The 27,367-nt window shown below is 27.9% G+C and overlaps 1 protein-coding gene and 2 long non-coding RNA genes across 5 annotated transcripts; 1 reads left to right on the forward strand and 2 right to left on the reverse strand.

Annotated features, from left to right (window-relative positions):
- Window positions 1–14,134: 14,134 nt before the first annotated feature.
- LOC112280412 (LRR receptor kinase BAK1) lies at window positions 14,135–21,069 on the reverse strand. 2 transcript variants are annotated; one of them, XM_024515874.3, is made up of 13 exons: window positions 20,390–21,069; window positions 19,062–19,200; window positions 18,739–18,810; window positions 18,291–18,434; window positions 17,947–18,018; window positions 17,543–17,614; window positions 17,267–17,358; window positions 16,954–17,064; window positions 16,287–16,504; window positions 15,750–15,876; window positions 15,055–15,446; window positions 14,766–14,858; window positions 14,135–14,475 (listed from the first exon to the last, which is right to left on the reverse strand). In XM_024515874.3, the coding sequence occupies exons 1-13, from the start codon at window positions 20,475–20,477 to the stop codon at window positions 14,251–14,253; spliced, it is 1,845 nt and encodes a 614-aa protein (XP_024371642.1). In that variant the 5' UTR covers window positions 20,478–21,069; the 3' UTR covers window positions 14,135–14,250. The 2 variants fall into 2 exon arrangements, with proteins under 2 accessions (XP_024371642.1, XP_024371644.1); XM_024515876.3 differs by having other exon boundaries at window positions 16,287–16,501; window positions 20,390–20,922.
- Window positions 21,070–22,991: 1,922 nt separating this feature from the next.
- On the reverse strand, window positions 22,992–25,510 carry LOC112279652 (uncharacterized). Its single transcript, XR_002969088.3, has 2 exons — window positions 25,378–25,510; window positions 22,992–25,268 (listed from the first exon to the last, which is right to left on the reverse strand). It is a non-coding gene; the product is annotated as an uncharacterized LOC112279652 (long non-coding RNA).
- Window positions 24,688–26,793, forward strand: LOC112279651 (uncharacterized). 2 transcript variants are annotated; one of them, XR_016502195.1, is made up of 5 exons: window positions 24,688–24,788; window positions 24,925–25,038; window positions 25,143–25,695; window positions 25,906–26,000; window positions 26,113–26,793. It is a non-coding gene; the product is annotated as an uncharacterized LOC112279651 (long non-coding RNA). The 2 variants fall into 2 exon arrangements; XR_002969087.3 differs by having other exon boundaries at window positions 24,925–25,695.
- The last annotated feature ends 574 nt before the right edge of the window (window positions 26,794–27,367 follow it).

A 27,367-nucleotide genomic window follows, 5' to 3' on the forward strand; every position in this document is an offset into this window, starting at 1 on the left:
GAGATAGACATGTTCTCACCAATATGAACCAGTACTCTTTTTTCAGTTTGTAAGAAGATTAATCATAATTAGAAGTAAATAAAAAAATGTGGAACTGGATATTATTATTTGTTCTGCATGATAAAAAGTTGATCAACTTGATTTCTGTATAGAGAATCAATGTGTGGTTTGGTCAATAGGTTCCTGTTGAATACCACCTTAAAACATGCAGTTTTACCTTCTTCATTTCATCACCTAATGAATATATATATATATATATATATATATATATATAATTGCAAATGTATTTGGGCACACATACTTGATTACTATTTCCTTTGATCTTTGTCGGGGAAAAGCTATGTAGGCATTCATACTTGTGTTCCAAGTGTACCAAAACTTGCAGAGAGGTGTTGGTTGGGGGCCCTCTTGCTCCAACAAAAAAAGCACACATACACACACATGTATATGTGTGTGTACAATCTCTTTCTCTATTTGTTTATAATGAAGAGAAGGAAGAAAAAAAACATAGACAAAGTCATGACTTGCTATCCAAGGTGCAAAGAAGAAGAAATCAACAGCCTCATTGAACTGCATCCTTCCTTGGTTGTGGCTTTCATGTATAGATATATATATATATATATATATATATATCTATACATTTTGACTGATTTTTTCCTAGATTCCATCATACCTTGAAAATTCTTGGTGGTAATCTTGATTCATGAGCATGAAAGCAACCAAAGATGCTTAACCATTCATCACTATTCCTTTTATTTATTTACAGGTTGTAATAGTTTCCAGTGAAGAGTTATCCTTCTGAAAAAGGTGGCAGATCCTAATGGTTTTGAGTCATTTACAGAAGATGTTCGTACCTAAGCTCTTTCAATGTGTATGTGTGTATATACATACACACACATATATATATATATATATATATATACATGTACACACATATACAGTCAAAATCTATCACAATCTTTTTTTAAATTGTGTTTGTAAGAACATTCATTCACATTAATACCATTCACCTGGTCATATGATCATATTTTACAGAACATGATACATTTTTTCACGTACTTTTATTTAAAATGGAATAATTAACATAAATATTCGAATTAAAAAAAGAAGAAGAATATGATGCATAGCATAATATTGGATTGGATTTGATTTTTTAATAAAAATTTAAAAATTACATGGTGATTGAAATCAAGTACTTTATTGATGCTCATATATATATATATATATATATGTAATTTCTCATAATTTAGTATGTGTCTTAAATGTTTTGAAGATACTAGAATTTTGCTTGTACTATTAATTCCAACTTTAAATTATACTATGCAATTTATCTTTATTTCAAAACTTTGATGGATAATTTCATTTATTTATTTTAGATATAATATTAAATAGAAATAAGACTTTTTTTTTAGTATTTTTTCCAATATAAATTAACATCATAGAGTATTGTGTTTGTAAGGACTATGGACATAAAATACATAATTTAAATAGTAGATTTTTATGAAATAAAATTACATGATTTCTAATATTTTAAATTTATTTTTCATTATAAAAATAATTAATAAATTTGTATTTTTATATTTGCTAATTTTTCTTCCCTTTCATACTACATTAATCAATTCTAAAACTAAAGTGGATTTTTTTGCTTAAACACAAAGAAAGAAACTAAAGATCTCTTTAAATTCACATCTATATGTGTTGATTACAAGTGTATTCATAATCATTTTTTATTTAAAATAAAAAACTCAAAATTACCACATATAAAAAATAATATATTAGAATTAGTTAAATATTCAAATATCATTCTAATAAAATTTTAAAATATTTTTGATATTGAATAAAATAAATAATTCTATTATTTAACTAATTCAATAGATTATATATATATATATATATATATATATATACATGGTTAATTTAATTTAATTTAATTTAATTTATTTTTTTATAAAATATATTAATAATTTTAAAGATATTTTTGTACTTAGAATATTTTAAAAATATTTTTAAGTATTTATATATATACTTTGAAAATAAAATTTCTATCTTAAAGAAATTTTTAGCATTATATTTAAAAAACATTCCTTAAATTTATATAAGATTTAGTATATATATTTTTTTAAAAGATAATTTTATGGTTTTAGTCTTATTTAAATTTATTATTTTTTACTCATTTCTAAAGATGACCTTCATAAATCTAATATTTAATATTTAAAAATTATTTTTTATCAAACATATATATATATATATATATATATATATATCTATATCTATAAATATACATATATATGATTTTATAAATGATTTTATAGCTATATACATAATTTTTAATATTTTAAATTCAAAATTATTAATAAAGATTATAATAAATGTTTTTTTTTTTTTTTTTTTTTTTTTTTTACTTACTAATATATTGATTTTTTTAAGTATGATGTATAATATCATATTATCAAAATTATATTCTGATAATTATATTTCAATAAAAATAAAAATTTGATATCTCAAAAATATACTTATTTTATTTTTTTATATTTTTTGTATAAATTTATTATTTTAATAATTAAAAATTTTAATACCATCACTAAAATTATATACTATTTATAATAAGATAATAGAATTAAGCTAAAAATATTTTAATTAAAGTCTTAAATTAATTTTAAGATTCTTATAAATACTTATTTAAAATTTTAAAACTTGAAATAAGTGAAATTATCAATGTGGTTTATATAAGATTTTATTATAATTTTTTTTTAAAGATTATGTTCCACATTTGAGGCCACCAGAAATCTTTAGATATTAAATCTAAAGTCTTGTTGTATGCAAAATGTCATGTTGTTGGGAAGTTGTAACAAGCTTAAATAACATGTAATCATGCTTCATCTTTTAGAATATATAAGCAATTTTTAAAATAAAGGAAATTATTCTTAAATTCAAACTTAAAAATATCATGAAATTTTGAAGAATTTTTCTTAGTATCACAAATGAGAGGATCAAAGGACATACTTGATTGAACTTGCTTAAAAAAAGTTGAATCAATAGTTATTATTGATTTCATTGGTTAAAGGTGAATTTTCTTTAACTTCAAAAAAATGCTCCGTTGTTAGTCAAAAAACTTATCTCTTTATTTTGATACAAGATTAGATCATTTAAAAAGAGTATTCTACAAATCTTGTTATTTTTTTGATTGATAAGTGATCTTTAATTTGAATCTCAACAAAGATATACTCTAATGGACTTAGCAACAATTTAAAACACGTATTCACATAAAATAGTGAAGGTTCTTCTGATCTGTATACGCAATGACTGGACTCAAAGTGCCTTCTAAATAATCGCACCATTCTTGAAACAAATCCATAATTACAAAAAGTTCTTTATTGTGGATCTTATAATTAATCTTTATTATTGAAAATTTTCTTAAATAAAAAGCTATTAGGTGAGGTTTATCATCTATTACTATTTGTGATAATATGGCACTCAAAGCAAAGTTTGATGGATATGTTTCCATAAAAAATTACTCAGAAAAGTCAATGATGTGCTAGAAAGTAGCATAATATATAAAAATAATATGAAATTTTATAAAAATTTAAATTATAAAAAACTTTAAAAAATTAAAAAAATTAAAAAAAATATTATTTAATTTGTTTAAATTTATAAGTTAAATTTTGCAATTAAAGATAGAAGATATAGGATTTATTAATAATTTAGAAAGGCTTTGGTATCAAGATATATTAATAATATTTTGACTTTTAGACCATCCCATGTACATGGATAAGGCAATTTGATAGTGCAATAGATACTTTGAATCAAAGACTTATATAGTTGTAATTGTCTCTATGAGGTTATTATTAAAACCCTCTTCTATATTCTAATTGTATATATGTGCTTCTAATAAGAAAAAAAAAAGTTGTCTTATTTTGAATCATAGGACTAAGGTAGTAAAAGCTATAGCATTAATTGGATATGAATTTAAAGGAGAGGTGATTTTTTCTTAGTAAAAATGAATATCTAAGAAAGTATTGAGTTTTTAGATTTTGAAGTAAAAAACATAAAAAGATTTAATGGATGTAGTACTTACAAAATATACATGGAAATTATTGGCAATTGTCATAATGTGGGTGAAATAGAGATTGATTATGAAATATGGTGGTTGGAATAATATTTAATTTGAAAGGATGTACGTTTTTAGATTTTATGTACTAAAAGTGCATTAATCAAGTGTGGTAAGTATTATTGTAGTTGTGACATTATTTCATGGGGTATCATATAAAGAAGTGATCAAAGTTAAATGTGGTTAAGATATCTAGCTTTGACTTTCTTTTTTAGAAATATCTATATTATGTAAATAAATAGAAGTAGATAAAATATGTTAGATAGATAATATCTTTTTTAGAAAAATAAAGGAAATTACATGGATATAAAATAAATCTTTAGTTTTTTAAAAATATAACACATGATTTTAAAACTTATGTCAATTTTTTTATTTTTTTATAAAAATAACTTTAATTTACTTTATAAGGCTTTAAATAAGAAAAAAAATAAATCATCAAAAAAATCATAATATAGATATTTTTAGATAAAAATAAAGAATATCTTTTAAAAAAATTATCCAAAAAACCTTAGATTTATATCCAATAGAACTAGTTGTGATCAAAGACTGAAACTAAACCCTAAGACATAAAACCATGTAGTTACAAAAAGTGTAAAATTATATTTTAGTCGAAGAATGAGATTAGAGAGAAAATTTGACAAAATTAATTTTAGTATTGGAATTTAGTAATTTAAATAGATAAAAAATTTATAAGAATTTTAAAAATTTAAGATTATTTTGGATAATTTTAATATTTTGTAAAATAAAAAAGATTTATATTTTGGAGAATTTTGTAATTTTTTAAGATATTGATAAAATAAGTATATATATAAATTTTTAGATATTTTTTTTAATAAATTTAGCTTAATTAGAAGGTTAGATCAAAGGTTATTGAAACTCAAAGAGGCTATGATCTTAGAAATTTGATTTTAAATATTCATAAAGCTTATATTATTATTTTTTTGGTTTAAATTGAATTAATTATTTTCATACTAATAAACCTAATTTTAAATAGTTTTATAAAATTTTGAAAGCAAATGAATGGTGCAAAAATAAGCTATTGATTCTTAAAGTCTGATATCAAGATTGGAGATAAAAGACAAGTAATATTCCAATAGATTAGGTTTTTTTTCCTCCAATTAAATATTTTAATTCTTTTAAAAATTTAAAGTGCTTATTTTAAAATAAAATACTTAAAAATTTAAAAAATTTACATTAAAATTAAAAATTATTTTAATAATTATTAATTTGTTATAGAATATGGTTAAAATTTAATTAGGTTTTATTTAAGATTTTTTTATTATTTTTCTATAATTTTTAGAAGGCTTATTTAAGATTCTTTATAATTTCTTGAGAATGTTTTTAGGATTGATTATAATTTTTAAAATATTTTTTGGATTATTTAGAATATCTTAAATTTTTAATTATAATTATTAAAGGTTATTTAAGTTTTATTTGGAATTGATTAGAGTGTAATAATATATATCTATATTTTTTAAAAAAATTGATGGAATGACCTTAAAAAATATTAAAAGTTTATTTAAGTTATTTAATATTATTAAAAGATATTTTCAGGTACTTTATTTATTAATTTGGATTATAATGTAATTTTAAGATAAAATTAATTACTTCTACAACTAAATATCCCGTACATTTTTAAGCTAATTTTTATATAATACAACAATATGTTAAAGATATGAATCACAAAGAACCAAAGCATTAGTGTATTCTTATTTCATTATAAAAGAGTAGATAATCATTAAAATATTGTATATTATTAAGACTAGAATGGTTTTTGCCAAAAATAAAAAGACTAGAGATTCTTAAAACAAGACTAAGAACAAAAAAAGTATTGAAAAGAATAAAAAAAGATTCATTCTTTCTTTCATATATGCTATCTAACTAAGAACTATGTAGCAATGTTCTATAGGATCTTTGACACGTAGCTAACTTGTAAGATAATTTTTTTATATGTACAATATGTAACCAACTTGTCGACTAAGTTTTCAACCTATCAAACAAATATGAAATCAAATCTGCATCTACAAAGCTTTTCACAAGCTTTTTTATCAGATATTATCAAATTTATTGACCTCTACTTATTTCTACATAAATTCTTTGATCTAAATAATTTTTAAGGTAAATATGAATCTTAGTAATATTATCTATTTTTTTAGGGACGAATTCCATAAAGAGTGGTCATCACATGTTCAGGAAGTTTAAGAAGTGATAATTTGTATTTTTCACATATTCTAATTTTTTTTTCTTTAAAAATATTTAATAAGTTTTTTCAACCATCATTATATTTTATACGAAGGTAAAAAGACTATCGTGTCGTTTGATCATTATTGAAGCCTTTGTAACTTCTTTCAAATAAAACATTTAAAACACTATCAAAGGTAGTTTCTTCCTCAAATAATTTCATTAAACATCAAAAGTTTCTTCCAACATTGTGATATCAAATATTTTGTATCTTAATATCTATTAGGCAAGAACATGTTATTCTTAAAGGTCTTCATTTTTATTATGTTTTCTTAAAAGTTATGAAAATGTAAATGCCTCATCTAGTAACTTAGTAAATAGTAGCTTCTAAGATAAATTTGCTAGTTGTTGATTTTTTATCTTTCTAGTACCACAAATATACAAAAATTACAAAGAAAAATAAAAGATATTATATAATCTTTATTAAACCTTATTTCTTTTATAGTAAAAAAAATTTGATTCTTCATCTTGGTTTTGATGAATATCATTAATAAAAATATAAATCTTCTTTGATATATTGGTAAGATTTTTGTCTAACTTTCATAAGTATTTACTAATATCATATCTGTACCAATATACTAGATAATTTAATATTGTTTGACTTTGCCTTGAGTCCAAAACTTCAATCTAAAATTCTTGATTATTACATATTTTTATAGGAAGAAGTGACATTTCTCTTTTTTTCAATATATTCATTAATTTATATGATTCAAGAAGAAACACATCAAAAACAAGATAGATCTTCATAAAATCCAATAGGTGTAATCTATAAGTAATTTAATTTTTATATTTTCAAATAAAAAATGGTCCAAGTCTATATTAATCTAACTTGTTACAATGACAATTAATCTTAATATTACAACAAAATAACCATGTCTTTTTGCCAATATAGAATTGAGGTTATTCCTTGTAATAAGCATGTGGATTGATCTTTTGTTGTTTTTGAGTTATTTTTAATTGAACCTTTATTGTTGCGTGTAGTTCTAATAAATAATTTGAAAAAACTTTTGCTACTAGACTATCAATTTTTGAAAAAATTAAAATATCAATTCATGGACAATAATCATAATTAACATAGAAAGATGTATGCTAAATAGAAGAATTTACTATATTATTATAAGAAAAAATTAATAACAAAAGAATTGTCTAATCATTTTAATGATAGTTGATAATACATCTCATATATTGTCTCAAAATTTAATTCACTTATTTTTATTTGTCCATCAATTTAAAGATAAAAAATCAAAGATAGTTTTATATCCACCTTCAATATTTTAAAAGGATTTTCTAAAACCTTGATATAAATTGAATCCTTCTATTTGATATAATATCTGTTAATAATTCATAATAGCAATAAATATTGTTAAAAAAAAAAGCTTAAAAATTGTTTTACCTATAATAGTATTTGTATATAATAAAAAATATAATATTTTGATAAAATAATCTATTGTAACAAATATAAAGTCATAAGAACTTGAAATTGAAAGATCCATGACAAAATTCATAGAAATAAAAGATTATAATTATTTTAATATAGATAATTGCTAAAAAAGTCCATAAGATCAATCATGAGGAGATTTTTATCTTAAAAAAATAAAATAGATTATTTTTAAATTTAAACTTAGAAATATCATGGGATTTAGATAGATTAATCTTAATATCATGAATGAGAAAATTTAAAGACATATTTGATCGAATTAAATTAAAAAAGATTAAATCAATATTAAATATTAATTTTATTACTTAAAAATAAAATTACTTTGGATTTAAAAGAATATTTTGTTCTTGATTAAAAAAAATTATGTTTTTTTGTTTTGATATAAAATAAAAGTATTTAAAAAGAGTATTTTGATAAATTTGATTATTTTTATAATTAATAAGTGATCTTAAATTCAAATCTTCACAAAGACATTTTGTAATGAGTTTGGTGGCAATTCAAAACACATGATGATATGAAAAATTTAAAATTCTTGTAATCTAAATAAAAAAATCACTAGACTTATAGGACCTTCCAAATAATGACATTATTTTTTAAATGAATCTACAATTATAAGAAGTTCTTTGTTCTAGATCTTATAGTTGATTTCAATTACTAAAATCTTTCTTGAATAAAAGGTTATAAGATGGAATTTATCATTTTCTCGTATTTGTGATAATATTGCATCTAAGGCAAAGTTTGATGTATTTATTTTTATAAAAATGCATTTGAAAAATCAACACAATATTAAATTAGTATAAAAATAAAAATTATCTTCAAAGCTTCAAATGATACTTTATCTTCTTTATCCCACTCAAATTTGTCTTTATCAATAAAATTTGTGAATAAAATTACAACTTAAATATTTTTTTGATAAAGTTCCAATAATAATTGATAATTTTTTTTTAAAAAAAAAGATTTTTTTTTTTTATTATTTATGATACCATCAAATTTATGATAGTTTGAATTTTCTTAGAATCCATTATAAGTGCATCATTTAAAATAACATATTATTAGAAGTCAACTTGAGTTGTGTAAAATAAACACTTCTTTATTTTAATATGTAATCTTACATCTTTTAAAAAAATTATATACAAAGAAAATAAAGTTCATATTCTTTTGTGTTTTAAAGTAGATTAAAATATTATCTAAATAATAGATAAAAAAATTATCTAAAAATTTCTAAAAAAATCACTCATTAGATATTAAAAAATAACTAATATATTTGTGAGTCCAAAACATATAACATTATATTCAAAATTCTTATACTTGATTCAAACTATAGATTTTTTATTCATTTTTTTAATATATACCAAGTTGTATGCTTTTTATAGATCTATTTTAGTATATATCTTTGATTTATTTAACTGATTAAGAAATCTTATTTTTAAAAGTAAAAAATACCTATTATTAATATGAAGACTATTTAGGATTTGTCCACATATATCTACAATTATCTATTATTTTTCTTTACAAATAAGATAAAAGTTCCTAGTGGAGATTTTGAATGGTGTATAAAGTTTTTAACCAAGGTTTTATCAATATACTCATTGAATGAAATTCATTTTGCAATAAGCTATAGATTCTAAATAGGAGTTAACTTCTTTTTTGAAGATCAATTGAGCAATTATGAGAATGATGATTTGGAAGTATATTCACATTCTTCTTTTCAAAACTATTTAGGTAATCTTTCTATTAGCTTGGAATGTCACTTGAAGTCTTTCTACCAAAAAATAAAATATGGCATAAATAACAAAAATTGACTCATTTTTTTGCAACATACATACAAGTTCTTTCACCTATCAACAAGTATATGGATATACTAGACTTATGATTTTTTACTTCGATAACAAAAATCTAGGTTATAGTATAGAAAAAATTAAAATTATAAGAAGTCAAGTTTATTTGAGGATTATATTTCTCTATCTATAATAAATCTAAAATAATTAAGTTTAAAAGAGATTTTATAATATTAAATACTATTTAATTATGACAACTATTAATTTTTACTTTTATATGAATAATTTTATAGATAACATTTCCAAAAGATAAAAGTAACTATTTATGATTTTTACATGTATGGGCTTAGTTTTTTTGACAATATATATTTCTTATTTTTTAATAAAGCCTTTTTTTATAAAAATAAGGTGAAGCTTTTAAATCTAATAATGAAAAGACTTTATAATTTTTTGATTCTAAACAAACATCTATAATGAAACAAAGTGAAATATTAGAGAAAAAAATATGATCTTCATTAGGTACTATATAAGATTCTTATTAAAAAATAATTACTATAATTAGATAAACTTATTTTATAATATATTATATTTTTTAGCAACCATTTTTTTTAATTTGTGATTGTATTACATCTTTGAATAATGTTGAGCAATGTGCTTAGGTTTTGTACAATACATGGACAATCTTTTTTAACAATGTCAAATCTTTTCTTGTTTAGAGAGAGTTTTAGTAAGTATGATATCACTTTGATTGTTCTTTTTCAACTAAATTTTTGTACTTTGCATTTGTTAAAAAGTCAATTGTCACATGCAATTGCTTGAGCAATAAATTATTTTAATAAATCTATTCTTTATATTGCCAATAATAAATCTTAAACATTATCTTTTAATCCATATCAAAAGTAGTTCATAAGGACTTTATCATTTTAATCTACATTGTAAGCAAGGTTTTGGAATTCACTAATATATATGATAGCTAAACATAATCTTTGTTGTGAAGATAAGAGTATGGTCTTTTTTACTTTTTTTGATCATTTTTTAAAAATGTGGTTTTAAACACTTCCAACAATGAATTTATATCATATAAGAAATGTAAATCAATTTTCATCAAAAATACAAAGTAAGAAAGCATTTCCAAATAAAAATATACTTATGAATCTAACTTAATTAAATCTTTAAAATAATATAACCTTAGATAAAACTTGACTTGTTAAAAAAAAATCTTCAAAATTTTGATCTTATTACATCAAATTCCTTCAGTATATTAATCCTTTCTTCTTCATACTTACAATAGCAAGACTTCTCACATTCAATTGTGATGTTGGTCTATTTGCTCTTTCAACTACATAATCTTTTAGCATAGATATTGAATTTCATTCTTGACTTCTTCCATAGATATAAGAATAATATCTCTATGATGGATATTGATAATATATTAGATTTCCACCTTAAGAGTGTTAGCAAATTCCTACAAATTTACAATAGTTACAAATCTATATTCACTTTTGCCAAATATAGCATCAATAATTTTTTTTTATCTCTATAATAATCAATTTTTATAAATCTATAAATCAAATTAAAAAAAGTTAATTTCTAATCACTAATATTGAATAAAATTTTCTATAAAGAAATGTAGTTTATTCTCTTTTTTAAAAAAATCAATATTAAAAAATAAAAATTATTAATTTAAAGGTGGATAGTCCACAATCTTTAAAACACAACAAAAAAATTTCACTAATTCACTCACTTCTAAAACAAAACAAGAATAGTGAAACAACACTCTTATCAAATTATCTAAGATAGAAATCACAAAGAATCAAAAAATCAATATATTCTTATGTTACTAAAAAAGATTAAATAATCACTCAAAGATGATATAACATTAAGTCCAAAATGACTATTCCAAAAGATAAAAAGACTAGAGACTCTTGAAACAAAACTTAGAATAATAAATGTATGATAAGAGTAAAAAAGGCCTGACACTTATCTCCATATTTACAATCTATTTAAGAGCTATATGGCAATGTTTTGTAGGACCTTTAACACAAGTCTAACTTGCAAGAAAAATTTCCTTTATGTTTTCCATATAGGTAACTTTTACCACAAATCACCAACATGTATAACATGTGGTTAAGTTTTCAACCTATCAATTACATACAAATACGTATAATGTCAAATTTGCATCCATAAATCTTTTGAAAGGTATTTCTATAAGATATTATTGAATTTACATACTTCAAATTATTTCTATCTAATTCCTTTAATCTAAGTAAATATGTATGTCCATGATATCTTTGGACTTATTTTTCTAAATATAAAACCAATTCATCAAGACTTCTCAATTTCAACAAATCAAAACATATAAAAGTTGTAGTCTTTGATCTTGTCTTCTAGGTAGAAAGTGCTCTTTAATAACAAAGTTTTTATTCTTTTATATTCTATACAATATACACATGCAAAGTAGTTATATAACATCAACCGAGAAAATTTTCTTAAAATAGTCTCTAATATTGATGTATTATTATCTATATAATTACTTCTTTAAATTTTTAAGATTAATTAATAATTTATTTATTTTTAAATTTTCTATTTTAGAAACCTTACTATCAATCTTTTTACTTTATGAAAGAACTTAAATAATATCAATCTTTTTAGTGTTAAGGTAATGAAATTTAATTTCAATCTAATTAATCTTTAGCTTTAATTTGTAAATTTAGAAACTTCTTGACACTAATAAATTCTAAAATTCTAAAAACTCTCACTTATTTGCTTATGTTATCATAGTTCTTTCATAAAGTAATGATTTGAAAACATCTATTAAAATTGATATAAGAAAAAAAAATGATTTAAGAAAAAAAATAAGAAGAATAAAGAATAATAAAACAAAGAAGCTTAATATGTCTAATATAAAATTAAACATATATATATATATATATATATATATAATATTTTAAAAATTATTTTATATATATCCTTCAAATATCTTAAAATATCAAGGATACTTACATCCTTGATAATAACAAATATACCCCTCATGGTCATATCCTATCATATACAAGTCATACATTTGCTATTATTAAGAATGTAGGAATATTTTTGATATTTCAAGGATATATATGAAATTTTCTATTTTAAAACTTATTTAGTGTCTCCTTGAAATTTCTACAGTACTACCTAAATTTCAAAAAGTAAAAATTCAACTTAAGTCCTTAGTGATCAATAAATCGAAAAATCAAAAATTAAGAAAAGCATGGACTCCATGGCATTTCATCTTACAAAATAAAGATTAAATGCTTGAAGCAGCCTGTAGTATATGGCAACTAAATGGAATTCGTTTAAATGATGACAACTAGCTATGAAAAAGGATTCCCACTAAACATTATATTCAACAATATTATCAATAAAAATGTATTATATAGAATGATGTTGGTGACACTTATTTATATTTACATAGGGATGCTTTAGAGGAATTAAATATTCTTTATTGGTTAGATTTATTGAAATTTTATGATCCAAAGTGTCAAACTAGTACGTCTTTTTTTATTATTATTATTATTATTTTTTAACTAAAATTAATTGATAGAAATACATATTGATAATTATTATTCTACACTCAATCAGACTAAACTAGTATGGTGAAGTTGAAGCAGTATGGATCAGATCTTGATAATCTGAAATAAAAGTTAATTAAACTAAATAAATAAAAATAAAAGTAAAATAATTTATAATATCAAAAAGGTGATATTTTACAAAATTAATTTTGATGCCAAAAACTATAAATCATTGTGAGCTTTTAAATGCATAGAAAAAATGTAAGACTATTCCATGAGGTTACAAAATGAAAAGTTGAATTTAGCATTCTATTCGCTTAATTTTTGCAATATATCAAAAATATTATTCTAAAATCAAATATCTTTTAAATAGTTCAAAATCTCCTCCATTTTTATGTATTTTAAAGATGTTCATTGTAAATTCAATTTTACTGTAATTTTAAGAGAAAATTTCATATATACCCCCAAATATTTTGAAATATTAAGAATATCCCTACATTCTTAATAATAGCAAATGTACCCCTCATTGTGATATCCTAACATATACAATGGGTACATTTCTTATTATCAAGAATGTAGGGATGTACTAAATATTTCAAGATATTTAAGGGGTGTATTTGAAAAAAAGTCTATATTTTATATTTTTTAACTCAATATTACAAATAATACAAGATATGCATCATGTTATGATTTGGAATATGTCTCTTAAATCAAAGAAGCACATGATGACTATTAAAATTATAAATAAGACCAATAATCAATAATGGTCAATAAAAATGTAGTTTTTGCTGATTTAGTTGTATTTTTTTGTATTTATTTATCATCTATTTATTTTAATGTAAAAAAATATATCAAAAAATATATATTTTTAAAAAAAAGTAAAAAGAAAAAATTCTTTATTGCTGTTAGTTTTTTGCAATATTATAAGCTTCAAAGTCTAATAAAATCTTAAAACATAAGAATACAAAATCACAATTCATTCTTTTTGTATTCTTACTTGATATAAAACAAAAAATGTGGATTGTATGTAAATGCTTACTAAAATGGTAGCTTACTCATGAAGCATGAATGCAAATAAATTAACAAATAAATAAGGTGTTTGCTAATTAATTGTCCTAAATCTGAGATAACATTCTACTATCTTGGCCCTGATAGTTCAAGAGCTTGCATGAAAGAAGAATTAGAATCTAAATTCCATCCCACAGGAAGATGAGGCATGTCTAATGCTTCTTGGTTTCGTTGAACTTCTCTTTGCTCCCACTCTGCCCATCGCTCTTCTAAGCCTTCTCCTTCTAGCATATTTACTACTTCACTCATTTTTGGTCGAGATGTAGGATTATTCTCCGTACACAACAATGCAACCTATTCATTCAAACAAAATTAGGTATCACAAACTTAACAGAACATTTTAATATATTAGATTTTGTTAATAAGATTAAAAATGTTGAAAACAAATTAATCAATATAAATATATTAAATAATTACTTTATAGATTAGTTTAATGTAATTACAAATATTAATAATAATAACTATAGATTTCATATAAACTATTCAAAATTCTCTACAATAAAAATCATGTATTATTTATTAATTTATAAAAAAGTCTTATAAATTAATAAAATAATTGAAATTTTATGGAGTTAAGAACTCACCTTTAGCAACTCTTTAATATCATTCATGTTGTACTCTTTTAAGTGAGGATCTATCATTTTCTCCACATTATTTTCTTTTTCCAATTTTCGCACCTACACAATAGAAAGATAAAAAGGGAAAAAACAAGTAAAAGTTAATATAAAACAAAACGTCTTAAGTGATTTCTTTTCTCAATTTAAATTTTAAAAATTAAAAATTTTGATAACTTTAAGATTGTAAATTCTTAATTTTTTTGACGTAAGAAGCAATAAAGAAAGGCAACACAAGAGAAAAGGTTAAGAAACTTACCCAATCCAAAAGCATCACATCATCATCTGCCAAGCGAGATAAGTTTAGAGCACTTTGTCCAGTAATTAATTGTAGCAATGTAATTCCATACCCATATACATCTGTTTTTTCTGATGACTTTCCACTTGACATGTACTCCGGAGCAATATGGCCAATTGTTCCTCGAATTGCTGTAGTAACATGTGTATTTTTAAAATCAATAGGCTTTGCCAAGCCGAAATCTCCGACCACAGCTTCAAATTCATCATCCAAAAGAATATTGTCAGCTTTGACATCACGATGAATAATCTTAGGATTACATTGTTCATGCAAATATGCAAGACCTTTAGCTGCTCCTAGAGCAATACGTTTCCGCATTTGACAAGTCATAGCAGGTGCTCCATGGTCAGTTTCTGCAACCATTACAAAGAAAAACAAAACAAAAAAATAAATTAGTTAAGTAATGTTGAAAATTTTACCTGTTTATATTCTTAAATAATAATGCTAAATTGTTACTAAAAATTGATCTTACAATAAGATCCACAAAGCACATGTTTAAAATAATAAATTCTATTATTCCAAAAATTTATTGCTAATCCAAACTAACACAACGTAAGAATTTTTATTGGTATAAATTATTATTTTACATAACACTATGTAGAAATTTTAAAATATTAGATTAACACAAGAAGGTTTTTCTTGGTCAAAGAAAATACTTTTTAATTGAAAAGAAACACTTCTGTTTGCCATATAAGGATATACAAGTAATCGCTCTGTAGGAGTTGTGCACAAGCCATATAGTCGCAATAAGTTTCGATGTGATGCCATGCTTATAATTTCAACCTAAAGAACCATCCAACAAGTATTAAATTAGTTAATCTAAGTTAAGACAAAACTTTACATTTACATAACTAAATTTACAAGAATCACATTTCATAATATATGATAACCATTTATAAAGCTAACTAGAGTAATACATCCAAATAAATATTTAATTACAAAATCTTTTTTAAATATATTATTTTATCAACCTATAAGTAGAAGTGTATAGCTATTTTGAAGTATTATTAACAAGTATATGTTTTTCTTCAAACTACTAAATCACATATGAATGCTAAGGTATAAAAAAAAATATCCATGTGTACAATATTTATATTAATCAATCATCTATTAATTAAAATAAAAAAGTAAATACATCTATTTAAATAAGATAAAAATCTAATCTTATTGTAAATAGGCAAGACAATGTTTACCTCAGTTTGAAATTGTTTTTCATTTCCAATGCTACGACTTTCCAATTTAAGACGCTTGATTGCCAATTGAGTTCCATCAGATAATACTCCCTTGTATACAATACCAAATCCACCACGTCCTATTTCATTCCTACTACTAAAATTCTCAGTTGCATTTTTTAGTTGTGAAAGAGTAAAGCGTGTCAATTGTCCTAAGTTTACTCGAGTATCTTCTTCTGCTGTAATTGCCAAATCACACCACATCAATTAGTTCTTATATATATTACACTTTAGAAATCTATACATGTCACATACAAACAAAAACTATACATACTAATATTAACATCTAAATGTTAATAAGATTTAAAACTAAATGTAAGACTTCATGTAACATTTATTTCTATAGTTTTTAAATATATTTTAAGTTTTTAGTTTATTTTATAAAAAAAAATATTAGTTTGAAGGTCTTATTTCAATTAATCTCAAATAAATACACAAACACACATATTTGTATGCGAAGAAAGTCTTACCATTTAAAGATAACACATAATAATATTCTTATTGGTTTTATTTATAATAAGTAAAATTATTAATAAATCTACTTACTTTTATAATAATTTAAATTTTATTACTATGTCTTAGATAATTCAATGATTTTTGTGATTAAAATTTCTATTTAAGACCTCACCAGGCACATCAAAGAAGGCATCACTAGGATGGCGTCGCTTGCACCAAAAGCACAAACCACCAACACTTGCAAGAAACACAATACCTCCAAGTGCTCCTCCTATTATAGGTCCTACAATCATAAAAGTTCCACACATTTAATATTATTGAATAATAATCACATAGTCCATATGATTTTCAAATTAAAAATAACCAATTCACATTACAAATGAAATTGAATAAGTAAAAATAACAACATCTATATATATATATATATATATATATACACATATATATACATATATATATATATATAGAAAGAGAGAGAGAAATACCTATTGAAATTGATGTTGAACTTGAACGTGGTGGATCACCAACACATTGATTTGCAATTTGATCTCCACATAACAAAGGATTCCCTGCAAAACTTTACATAAAAAAATGCCATAAAGATGTAAGAATAAACACCAAAATTATACTTATATTCCAAATTATTAAAAATTCAACTCAGATAACAAGTCACAATCAAGAAGTTTAGTGTACATTTAAGATGCAAGTTTTATTATAATTTAGTATAATTATTAAAATATTTGTAAAGTTATAATCCTTACTTGGATGAAGAAGCAGTTCCAAATACACCTGAAATTGGAATTCTCCCTGATAGATTATTAAATTCTAAGTGTCTGCAAAGAACCATAGAATACCACTAATTATCAAAACCTATTTGTATTACTTTAAAATCTAGATTGCATTTTTAATCAAATAGAAAAAAGAATCTAATCAAGATACTACTTGTACAAAATTAGAATCATATTAATATAAATCTTCTTAACATATTTTAAATTCCAAATCTAATAATTATAAATTTATTTATTTATGTTTTATGTATAGTTTTACTTCTATACTTAATTGATTATTCTCTAATCTATTTTTTTATAAAATAACATATCTTAACATTCCACTTTAATTAAATTTGAAAAGTCTTAAACATAAAAGTTTAGTTAAATGCACTTACATATCACGAAGATTAGGAAGGGCAGCAAGTTCTATTGGAATAGATCCTGAAAGGTGATTATTGTTCAATTTACTACACAAACATCACCACCAAAGTAAAAAATCAATTAGAAACTATGTCCAAAAATGAAGTACTTGGTTATTTTTTACTTAAAAAAATTATAACTATAGTGATACCTATCTATTACAAATCATTAAAAAACTACATTGACCAAGTTTTATACATGTACTCTTTGGTTCCAAGCTAAAGAAAACATTATACTAGTTAATTAAATATATATATGTTAAAATAGCTTCTTAAAAATATAAATAAAATAAATTAGTTTAAAGAGAAATCAAACTTACAGAACGTTTAATTTAGTGAGATTGCCCAAAGTACTTGGAATGGATCCAGAAAGATAATTATTGGAAAGGTCTAAAAAGATAAGTTCTGAAAGGTCCCCCAATGCTTCAGGTATACTTCCATTGAAGTGATTATCAGAAAGAATCCTTCAAAAAAAATATATATATAATTTTAATCTTAAAACAAAATACATATATACATATGATATAATATTTTATGATAAATATTTAAATTAATGCTTTAAAATAATATTCATAAAAACACACTTCCAACAATGGATTCAAATATAAGTAAAAGTAATGTATATAAATAAATAATATACATGCCAAATTTTATGTCTAAATAAGTCGCAATCTCTTTTGCAATAAAGGATCAAGAACTTGGAAAATTGCATTATAAAATTCACTCCTACAAGCTTACATTTTAACACAAGCAAATTTTGATACTTACAATGAATTCAATCTTTTGATTTGTCCAAATTCAGGTGTCAATGTCCCTGTCAAATTAGAACTTCCAAGACCTCTACAATAAAAATCACAAAGGTGTTAATTAGATACTTTTAAACCATTTTAAAAGTAGATAAATTAATCAAAGAATTCAAGAATTCAAAAAAACACAACAAAATAATCAATTCTGTGATTTTAATTTTTAAATCTAATACTATTCAATTAAGTAAATTCTACATTTATTAACATAAATAAGTTTTACATAAATATTTCAAAAAAATCAAAGTACATATATTTGACAAGAGTATATCAAGTGTATAGCCTCACATTCGTATCACAAATCCATCTGGATCACAAGAAACTTGGTCCCATGGATTTGTATTGAAACAGGGATCACTTCCTGACCAAGTTCTTAGCTTATCATTTGGATATTCCAATTGTGCTTTCCAATCAATCAATATTTTTCCTACAATAACATTTACAAGTTGTCAAATCATATGCATTAAAATATTTTGTCTTTTATTCTAATAAAAACATAAACCTAAAATACAACATGACAAATCATAATATCAATCAATTAATAACCAACAAAAAAAACACCACTAAACTCAAGTTGCATTTTATACTATATTATAATTCAAACTTGCATACTTCCAAAAAAAATACAATAAAACAAAACAAGATCCCATTTATATAGGCAAAATCTTCTAATAAAGTAAATAAATAAGATACTAAAAAAGTTACAACTTTTTGTGTATTTGCTCATTTCTACCGCAAAAGAATAATCAACATTTTAAAATATCAAGGTCTAATTCAAAACACTATGCTACCAAATTGATATCACAATTGACCAAAATCTTGCCTTGTATAAACAACCACTCAAAACCAATATATTGAGGCCCAAGGAACTAACTATGGCATATGTTCATCACAAGCCCTGAACTTGGGATGTAAATCAACTCAAAGCCATCTCTGATGAAGATTCAGAAGATGCACTCTGTTAGCCACAAGTCCCGTTGCATTCAATCAGGCTCTGCTGGAATTGTCATCCCCTATCACTAGAAAAGCTTTCACTCTGAAGCCATCATTTGATGCATCTGGGTGTGATGTGAGTATGTATATAAACATGTATATAAACACGCACAGCCATGGCTCCAACGTGGATGACCTGGTACTGTGGTCGATCGATTAGGGCTAAGGTCTGTGACACCTCATCCCACCACCACCACCACAGAAAGGACAGGAAGCCCTACCACCACGATACCCCCCCCCCCTCCCCAATACATACATCCTCATGGCTTGACTATGGCTTGCCCGCTGCACCACGCCGACGGTCATGGGGCTCTCTCCCTCACCACGTATCCCTCCCCACCCTACCCATGACCACGACCATTCCAGCATCCCAAATCACCGACCTTGCAGCAGCAGCAGCAGCCTCGTGAAACTACTACTACCCCCGAGAGCCTACGAAGATTTCGTTCCTATTCGACCCTCCTCGCTGCCACCGTTCTATTCCTTCCTTCCTTCCTTCCTTGTCTCCCACTCCTACTACTACTTGCATCAGCTTACCACAAGTTCGTCCTAGGCAACCATGTACGCATGCACCTACCTCACACATGACCTTTACAAATTCAACCCATGGAGAAACAGCGAACCTTCTTCCACAGTCGCGCGAACTCCATTCGACAAGCACAGCAGTAGCAAACACCAGCACTGCAAGCCCTGGCGATGAAGAGACTGCATCCTTTACTCCAGCCACCACACCCCAACCCCGCCTCCTCCTTCCCCGACCAATACCGCTAACGGCACTTCTCCAGCTTCGTCACTCCACTTCATTCACCCGCATGCTCTAGTCTTCTCTTTGCCCACACCTCCGACACCACCACACAACAGCACCGCCGATCCCTACCCCAACCAAACAAAGTTCTCGCAAAGCACCGACCTCCGTCCGCATCCCGTAAGAATCCTTCTCCACTTCCTCGAGATCCTCAATCTCCGCAAAAATAGAAACCCTCGGCTAACGCTCTTAGCTTCCACCAGGTGCCGATCGACGACCACTCGAAACCGATTAAACTATTCCAACCTGTGTCCGAACGAACATGCGGAATGAGTTTCGACCACAGTTCAACGCAAATGCAGCGTCATCAGTCCAGCACGGCAACAAGGAACGTGCAAGCCCTCCATTCAGAAACAGTACCGACAGCTCTACGCGGGGAAACGAATCTGCTTACCCCTTCTCTCTGACACTGCAACTGTACTCAAATCCTTCCTTCCCCGAAGCATGTCGCCTCTTCTGTCATCCAAAATGGTGTCCTCCCTCGTTGTTTCCGTTTCTAGATGCTTCACCTTGGTTACTTTCGCTTCATTGGCCTGATTATGACCTAAGGATGCGTCGCCGCCGAGGGCTGCCTACGACGTCGACCATTTCCGCTCCACTCCCGAGATAATGTGTATCATGTGTGTCCATCTGTCTCTCTCGATCTGGTTAACTGCCAGCTCTATGCCCTTCTAGGCCTAAATTAGAAAGCTTGAAGTTTTCCAATTACTTTAAAAATGACGGATCGAATTGAATCAAAGCGCTGGTCAACGGATATTTTCAATATTTTTCAACAGACCATCCAAATTGGGTTTCGCATGTTCGATACTCTATGCTGCGAATTAGGGACCTAGTGACAATTAGGGCTTGCACCTGTTTATTTGTGGGAGGTGTTCGATATTAATCGTGTGCATGAGCTGGTGAAGGCACGGTCACTGGGTCAGGGTTAGGATTAGAATGGTGAATGAGAGTGTGAATTGATTGCAAATGCAGCCCAGCGGTGGGATTGGATTTTTCGATGGGGTTAGAAGGGCAGCTCAGCCCCAGTTCAAGGGGGCTGAGTCCAACATCTGTGCAAGAACTTTCGTCGACATTATAATTTTTTTATTTTTATCTTAGTTCACTTTATCCAAATGCAGGATGTGCACTCATGACACACAGAGGTGGGGTAACTCTTGGAATGGATGCTCTGCTTAGTGTTCCCCTACTCTTGTGTGTGACCTGATTTATGTATATATTTATTTATATAGATCACTAACAAAAACTTGTATTTTTAAGCATGGTCTTATCACTTGAAATTTGAATTTATTTTTTTAGAAATAATTCATGTGATCAAAATTTAATACTTTAATTAACAGATTGTAAACAAAATATAAGGTGATAAGATAACATTGGATTCTTATGTTGTCAAAGAAGTCAAGAAATGGTGACAATCTATACTTTACAAAATCACAGTAAAAGGAGTTTTACTTTTAGCGGACAAAGTGAGAAGCCGCAACTTTCATAGGTTGTGATTGGTAGAAATAAGAAAGTCTTTTTTGATTTGCGTTACACTTCCGAAGAATAAAAAATTTGTGAAAAGAAAAAAAATAAAATGAAGTAGAATCTGATTTTCACAACATTTTTTTTTTCCTCCAATCACTGAGAAAAAGCCTAGTAATAATTTTCCCAAAAATTTAAGAAGATGTATCAAGAGAACTAAAAATACCAAATTTAAATAATTCTTTTCGAAATTTAAATAATTCTTTCTGAACTACCATATTCTATTATAGCTAAAAAATAAAAATAATCCATATAGTGTACCTTTTTTCAATTCATATCATCTCTAAAAACTAAGGCTTTTGGTGTACAAATTTTCTTTTTTAATTGAAAGACCACCTGGCAAAGCTAATGAGGAACCCAGAGAAGAAGGGAACAGACAGAGACGAGTAAGATGGGGATACGTGGATGAATAAATGTGTTCCGATGCCATCGTCATCCACCAGGACCTACCAAGCAGTGTTTTATCATCCATCCATCCCAGCCTCATAGAAGCACCACTGCCAACACTGAGCCTCTCTCTCACCGCTGGACTCTCTGCTACCGCCATTCTCCACCTGTACTAAACATATTCCACGTGGTGCAAAACTCGCTCCCACCAAGCCGCCATAGTCATCGAAGTTGGTGTCCATGCGAGTAAAACGTGCGCGCGCATTTCTAGACAAGGGTTTGCGAAGTTGCAGAAGGTCATGATTTTGCCATCGTTGACGAGTTGGGGAGTTTTGTGGTTCGGTGCTGGCTGTGAGGTGCGAGATCGGCAGTCTAACGACATCTCAGGGTTGGCAAGTGTCTGAGGTCAACAACATTGCCTACGATCGCCATTGAGGAACGCTTCGCTCACGTGTACCTATCGCTCACCTACATAATTTGTAACGCCTGTGTCCGGCGATGACTTGAAAGACCCTAACCCTGGACACAGAAGGCAGGTGTCGGATTGTTTTGGCGTGATGGCAAGTTTCTCAATGATGTGTCTACGCGGTCAGTTGCTAGGGTTCCCGCAAGGATGTTTCCTGCGTGATAATATCTCCCAGCAATTTCTCTGTGAGGGCTCAACGCGGTCGCCGGTTTTTGTTACAGAATCTCCGGGTAGTGAGAAGAGGATCTGATCTTGTTGGGTTCTTCGAATAGCTAAGTGGTGGATTGTTCGAGGAGATAATGGAGTTGCTTGGTGCACCGGATTGACAGAGATGTACAAAAACGTTTTGCAACTATCAAACTTTTTTTCTTCGATATTTTGCAGTATTGATGTGTTGAATGAAGATTGAAGCATGCATGGTTTACCATTGCTCCAGCTAATAACATGAATACATGAGTTCGTTAATAACAATTGTACTCAAGAAACTATGCAAATGACACTATGTTGCATTCTTAGACTTTGCGTTTGTGTATTTAACTCCATTATAAAAAATTCATAGAACAAGATTTTAGAACACATGTAAAAGATTCAAACATCTTCATAGTGATTTATAGTTGATAACCTGCTTGTACACTTCCATCCAATAGTGAAATAAATGAATACAACAGTATATTTATGCTACAAATTGATTGCAAATAAAATTCATATCAATAAATAAACAAAGATATAAATGGAAAAGTAATAAATTTAAAATTTATTCCCTACGATACTTTAAATCTATGGCTTTTCTTTTAAATGTCAGAGAAATTTGAAGTAGTGTTTGAATTGTTATTTTTATTTTATTGAAGCATAAAATACTCAACAATAATTTGTGTAAATTTTCAAGAAATAAAAACCTCGGTGATAAATAAACTTTGTGTCCTGTAGTTCATTATTGATTTTGCAGATCAGACACCCAGTTTGCGATCTGAACTTTTTATTTCATTCACCCGAAAAAACATCCCAGTTCCCAGCGGGGAACGCATGTGCACACACCTCACCCAAAGAAACACGAAGCGCGAAACGAAGGGCGATGAAGATCTAACGGCTCGATAGCAAGCGAGCAGGCTTCAGGATCAAAGAAGCGCGGAATTTTAAACAAGAACTCCCCGCTTTGAAAACAGATGCAACGACCGCCGCGAGCAATTTCACTACGGAAGTAGATCACACATAGGGCACATTGATTGAGAAGTCGGTCACTAATTTACACCGCGGTCATGTAGATTTTGTGACGAAGACGGGAAACTGCGGAACTCTTGGGAAACTGACATTTGTCAATGTATTATTTCAGCGCTTCCAGAAGCTGCTGTGTGTCTCTGCATCTGTTACGTCGGTCCAGTCGTGGCAATTGAGAACCGCCGCTGTAGAATTCGGACTGGTAGTGGAATAAGCTTGAGGGATACGAGCTCCATGTTGCGTTCATGCAATTTCTAGATGTCTCTTACTACGTTCTGAATGATATGGCTCTAAAAGTTTTTTCCTCTGTGCCGCATTTGCGGAGAATAAACGTGAGAAACAACAAACTTGGAGCAGATACTACCGGAGGTCAGAATAATTGGAAGATTTGTTCGATTTGAATTGTTTCAGCGGCAGGAAAAGTCTATCCTCCACTGGCGTCATGTCACTACGTAAGCTACTTCCTAAGTTAAAAATTGACTGTTCTTCCTTTCCAATCCTTATTCAAACTAGCAACATGATATAGAGTTGAAGTTTTCAAAGGTGCTGAACGATGGCCCCTGATTAGCTACCATGGCTTGAGACGCTGCATCTACACAATGAACATGTCGAATGTATTTCAGATCAGGTGAGTATGAGATGTCTGGCATAAACAGAGCTTTTTAAAATACTCGAGAAAATCCCTTTCTGTAAGAGCATGCAAAGTTGTTAATAATTCGTATCTCTAATCAGCCACCGATTGTGACCATCTATCTCTTTTTCAGATCATTTTTTTGTTCAGACCATTCTCTCGGTTGGAGACTCGAGAAGTTGAAGAGAATTAGATTAGGTAACACCACAAACATACGGCCTTCGGACGGATGTAAAAGTTGAAGAAGGTATAACTTACTGCTGCCCTTTGAGGATCGTATCATAAAGTTCGTTATTATCGCTAGTATGTGAACATTTTCTTCTGTCAGCTCTTAAACAATCTATCAAACAGAGACATGAGAATCTGTTGCGAACTGGAAGCGGAGGACCCAATCGATGCGACTTATATCATTTTCTTGCATGGAAACTCACGAAGACCAGAGAAGTTGATTGCCACGTTCGTTACCGATATTGCAAGCTGCAACGAGAGAGATAAAAGTAGGTCAAAACTGGATCCTAGTGAAAATTAAGATTGTAACTAAAAAAGAAAGCTGATGCTGTGCAAACATTGAAGAATGATGCCCTACCTGTAAGCTGAAGGTTCATGACCAAATTAGCCGTGTCTGCGACACCCACCAGCAGATTCCAAGATGAAAGTACACATAGGACAATCTATAAAATCTTTTGTCCCTGCTAAAACTATGTTCACTTCAGAATTGGTTGGTGATGACGCTCTCAAAGCGATAAATCATAATATATCACTTTGCTAACACATGCATTCTGCGAAAACAGTCTTATTAATCCTAATACGCAGGGAATCATTGGTTCTAACAACAAAATTAAAGCAAGACAAGAGCAGAGCAGGCCTGTAGAAGAAGAGGTACTCGATCAGTCTTGTTGCCCAGGTGAAACGTCTATACCTTTAAACATTCCTGCAGCACATGGTGGGTCTTTGGAGAAATATCCATCATCAATATTAAACCTTGGTCACCTTCGGTGTATGTTGAGTTATTGAAGATGAAAGCCCCTTTCAAAATGCTTATATTCAACGGTCTCTGGTAGCGACAAACTCTTACTTTTCAAATGTGCTTGCTCGCCCATTTTCCACTCTACAGTCACTAGAGACCATGGAGAAAGAAGTATTTGTTAATGACAGAAGTCTTTGAAACGATATCGTCGGTGCTTTGAATAGGAAGACTCGGTGAATGAGGTACTCCAACTATTCCCACCATAAAATACATTTTCCCATCTCCAAAGATAATGCTGTCAGATTGTAGTAGTCAGAGCTTAAATGATTTAGTGGACTTTATCGGTCAATGCAGGAAATAAAAAACCTCAGGACCGCAAAGTCCTGCAAAGTCGTGCCGTCCCAAGCTTAATCTTCTGAAGCAGCACCAAAAATCTTGTTGCGACTGAGTCTTTATGACTCTGTACTCGTGCTTCATTTAGCATTCCAAATGATTTACAACCCAGATGAGTTGTTGAAATACACCCAATTCCAGTTTCAAATGTTCTTAAGTGCAAAGCTGTTGATACCCAAGAGTCAACTGGCTTGGCAGTCTTTGGCAGGCAAGCTTAAATGCTATGAAATAAGCAGTGAACTTATGCTGCTATTCAACAAGTAACTTCACTGCCTTCAGCCAATATTCACTGTTTAAAATATATTCACCATTACTGAAACTTAGCTCACAGCCATGATTAAGGGAGCTGCAGAAAGAGATGGAATATTTCTCTTTGTAAGCACAGCCACTAGAAATGCAAACTAAACTAGAAAGAGGTCTTCCTCCAAATCAAGCCATGTGAATAGAAACTCATAGACGTGTCTTGCTCATTATAAAAATCTAGGTAAAAAAAAACTGGTGTTTATCTGCGGATGCATCGGATATGATAACATTTCAGCATATAATATTCGCAAAGGCACAGCTAGTCGTTCAATATTATAGCAAGCCTTCAAATTTTCTAGACTGTGAGAAGTTGTACATGATGAAACGTTGGAATGCTATAACAGTTGTTTTATCATCAAATCTTCACGAATATCACGATTGTTGCAGGCTAGGACTTAGAAATTTCGAGGTGCGAATTATGTGTGTAAGAAGAGAAACATCCTCATTCCCTATTAGTTGTACGTCGCTAGGCCTTTGGATACACACTGATCGGTGCACCCCGAACCTGCCGGTGTAAAGACTTGTTTCCGTGCCCCTACCATGAACACTGATAGACTTGGCTCCCCAGCATCAAAGATTCAGCAGTGAGGGATGTGCACAATTCTAATCTTGAAAGCAGCCCACTCACAGATCTAGCATGGGCGTAACTTTGAAAACAAGAATGCATGGTAGCAATGATAATAACCGAATCCTAAGCCTACTGCGTTACTAGAAGACGGCAGAGAGTAATTAGTTACACCCTTAGGAATTCAATCGCTTTCAAACTCCTCCAAGTGGAAGATCTCCGATCGTTGTCGAAGGAGCAAAGCGTAATTTTCCACGGGGATAAATCTCTTTCTTTTCCAACAACGGTTTTCTTACGTCGTCATTTTTGTACTTGTAGTCTTCGCCATTTGTGCACAATTGCCCAGAT

The sequence above is a fragment of the Physcomitrium patens genome, chromosome 3, assembly GCF_059467195.1.
Source record: "Physcomitrium patens ecotype Gransden chromosome 3, ASM5946719v1, whole genome shotgun sequence".
Lineage (NCBI taxonomy): Eukaryota > Viridiplantae > Streptophyta > Bryopsida > Funariales > Funariaceae > Physcomitrium > Physcomitrium patens.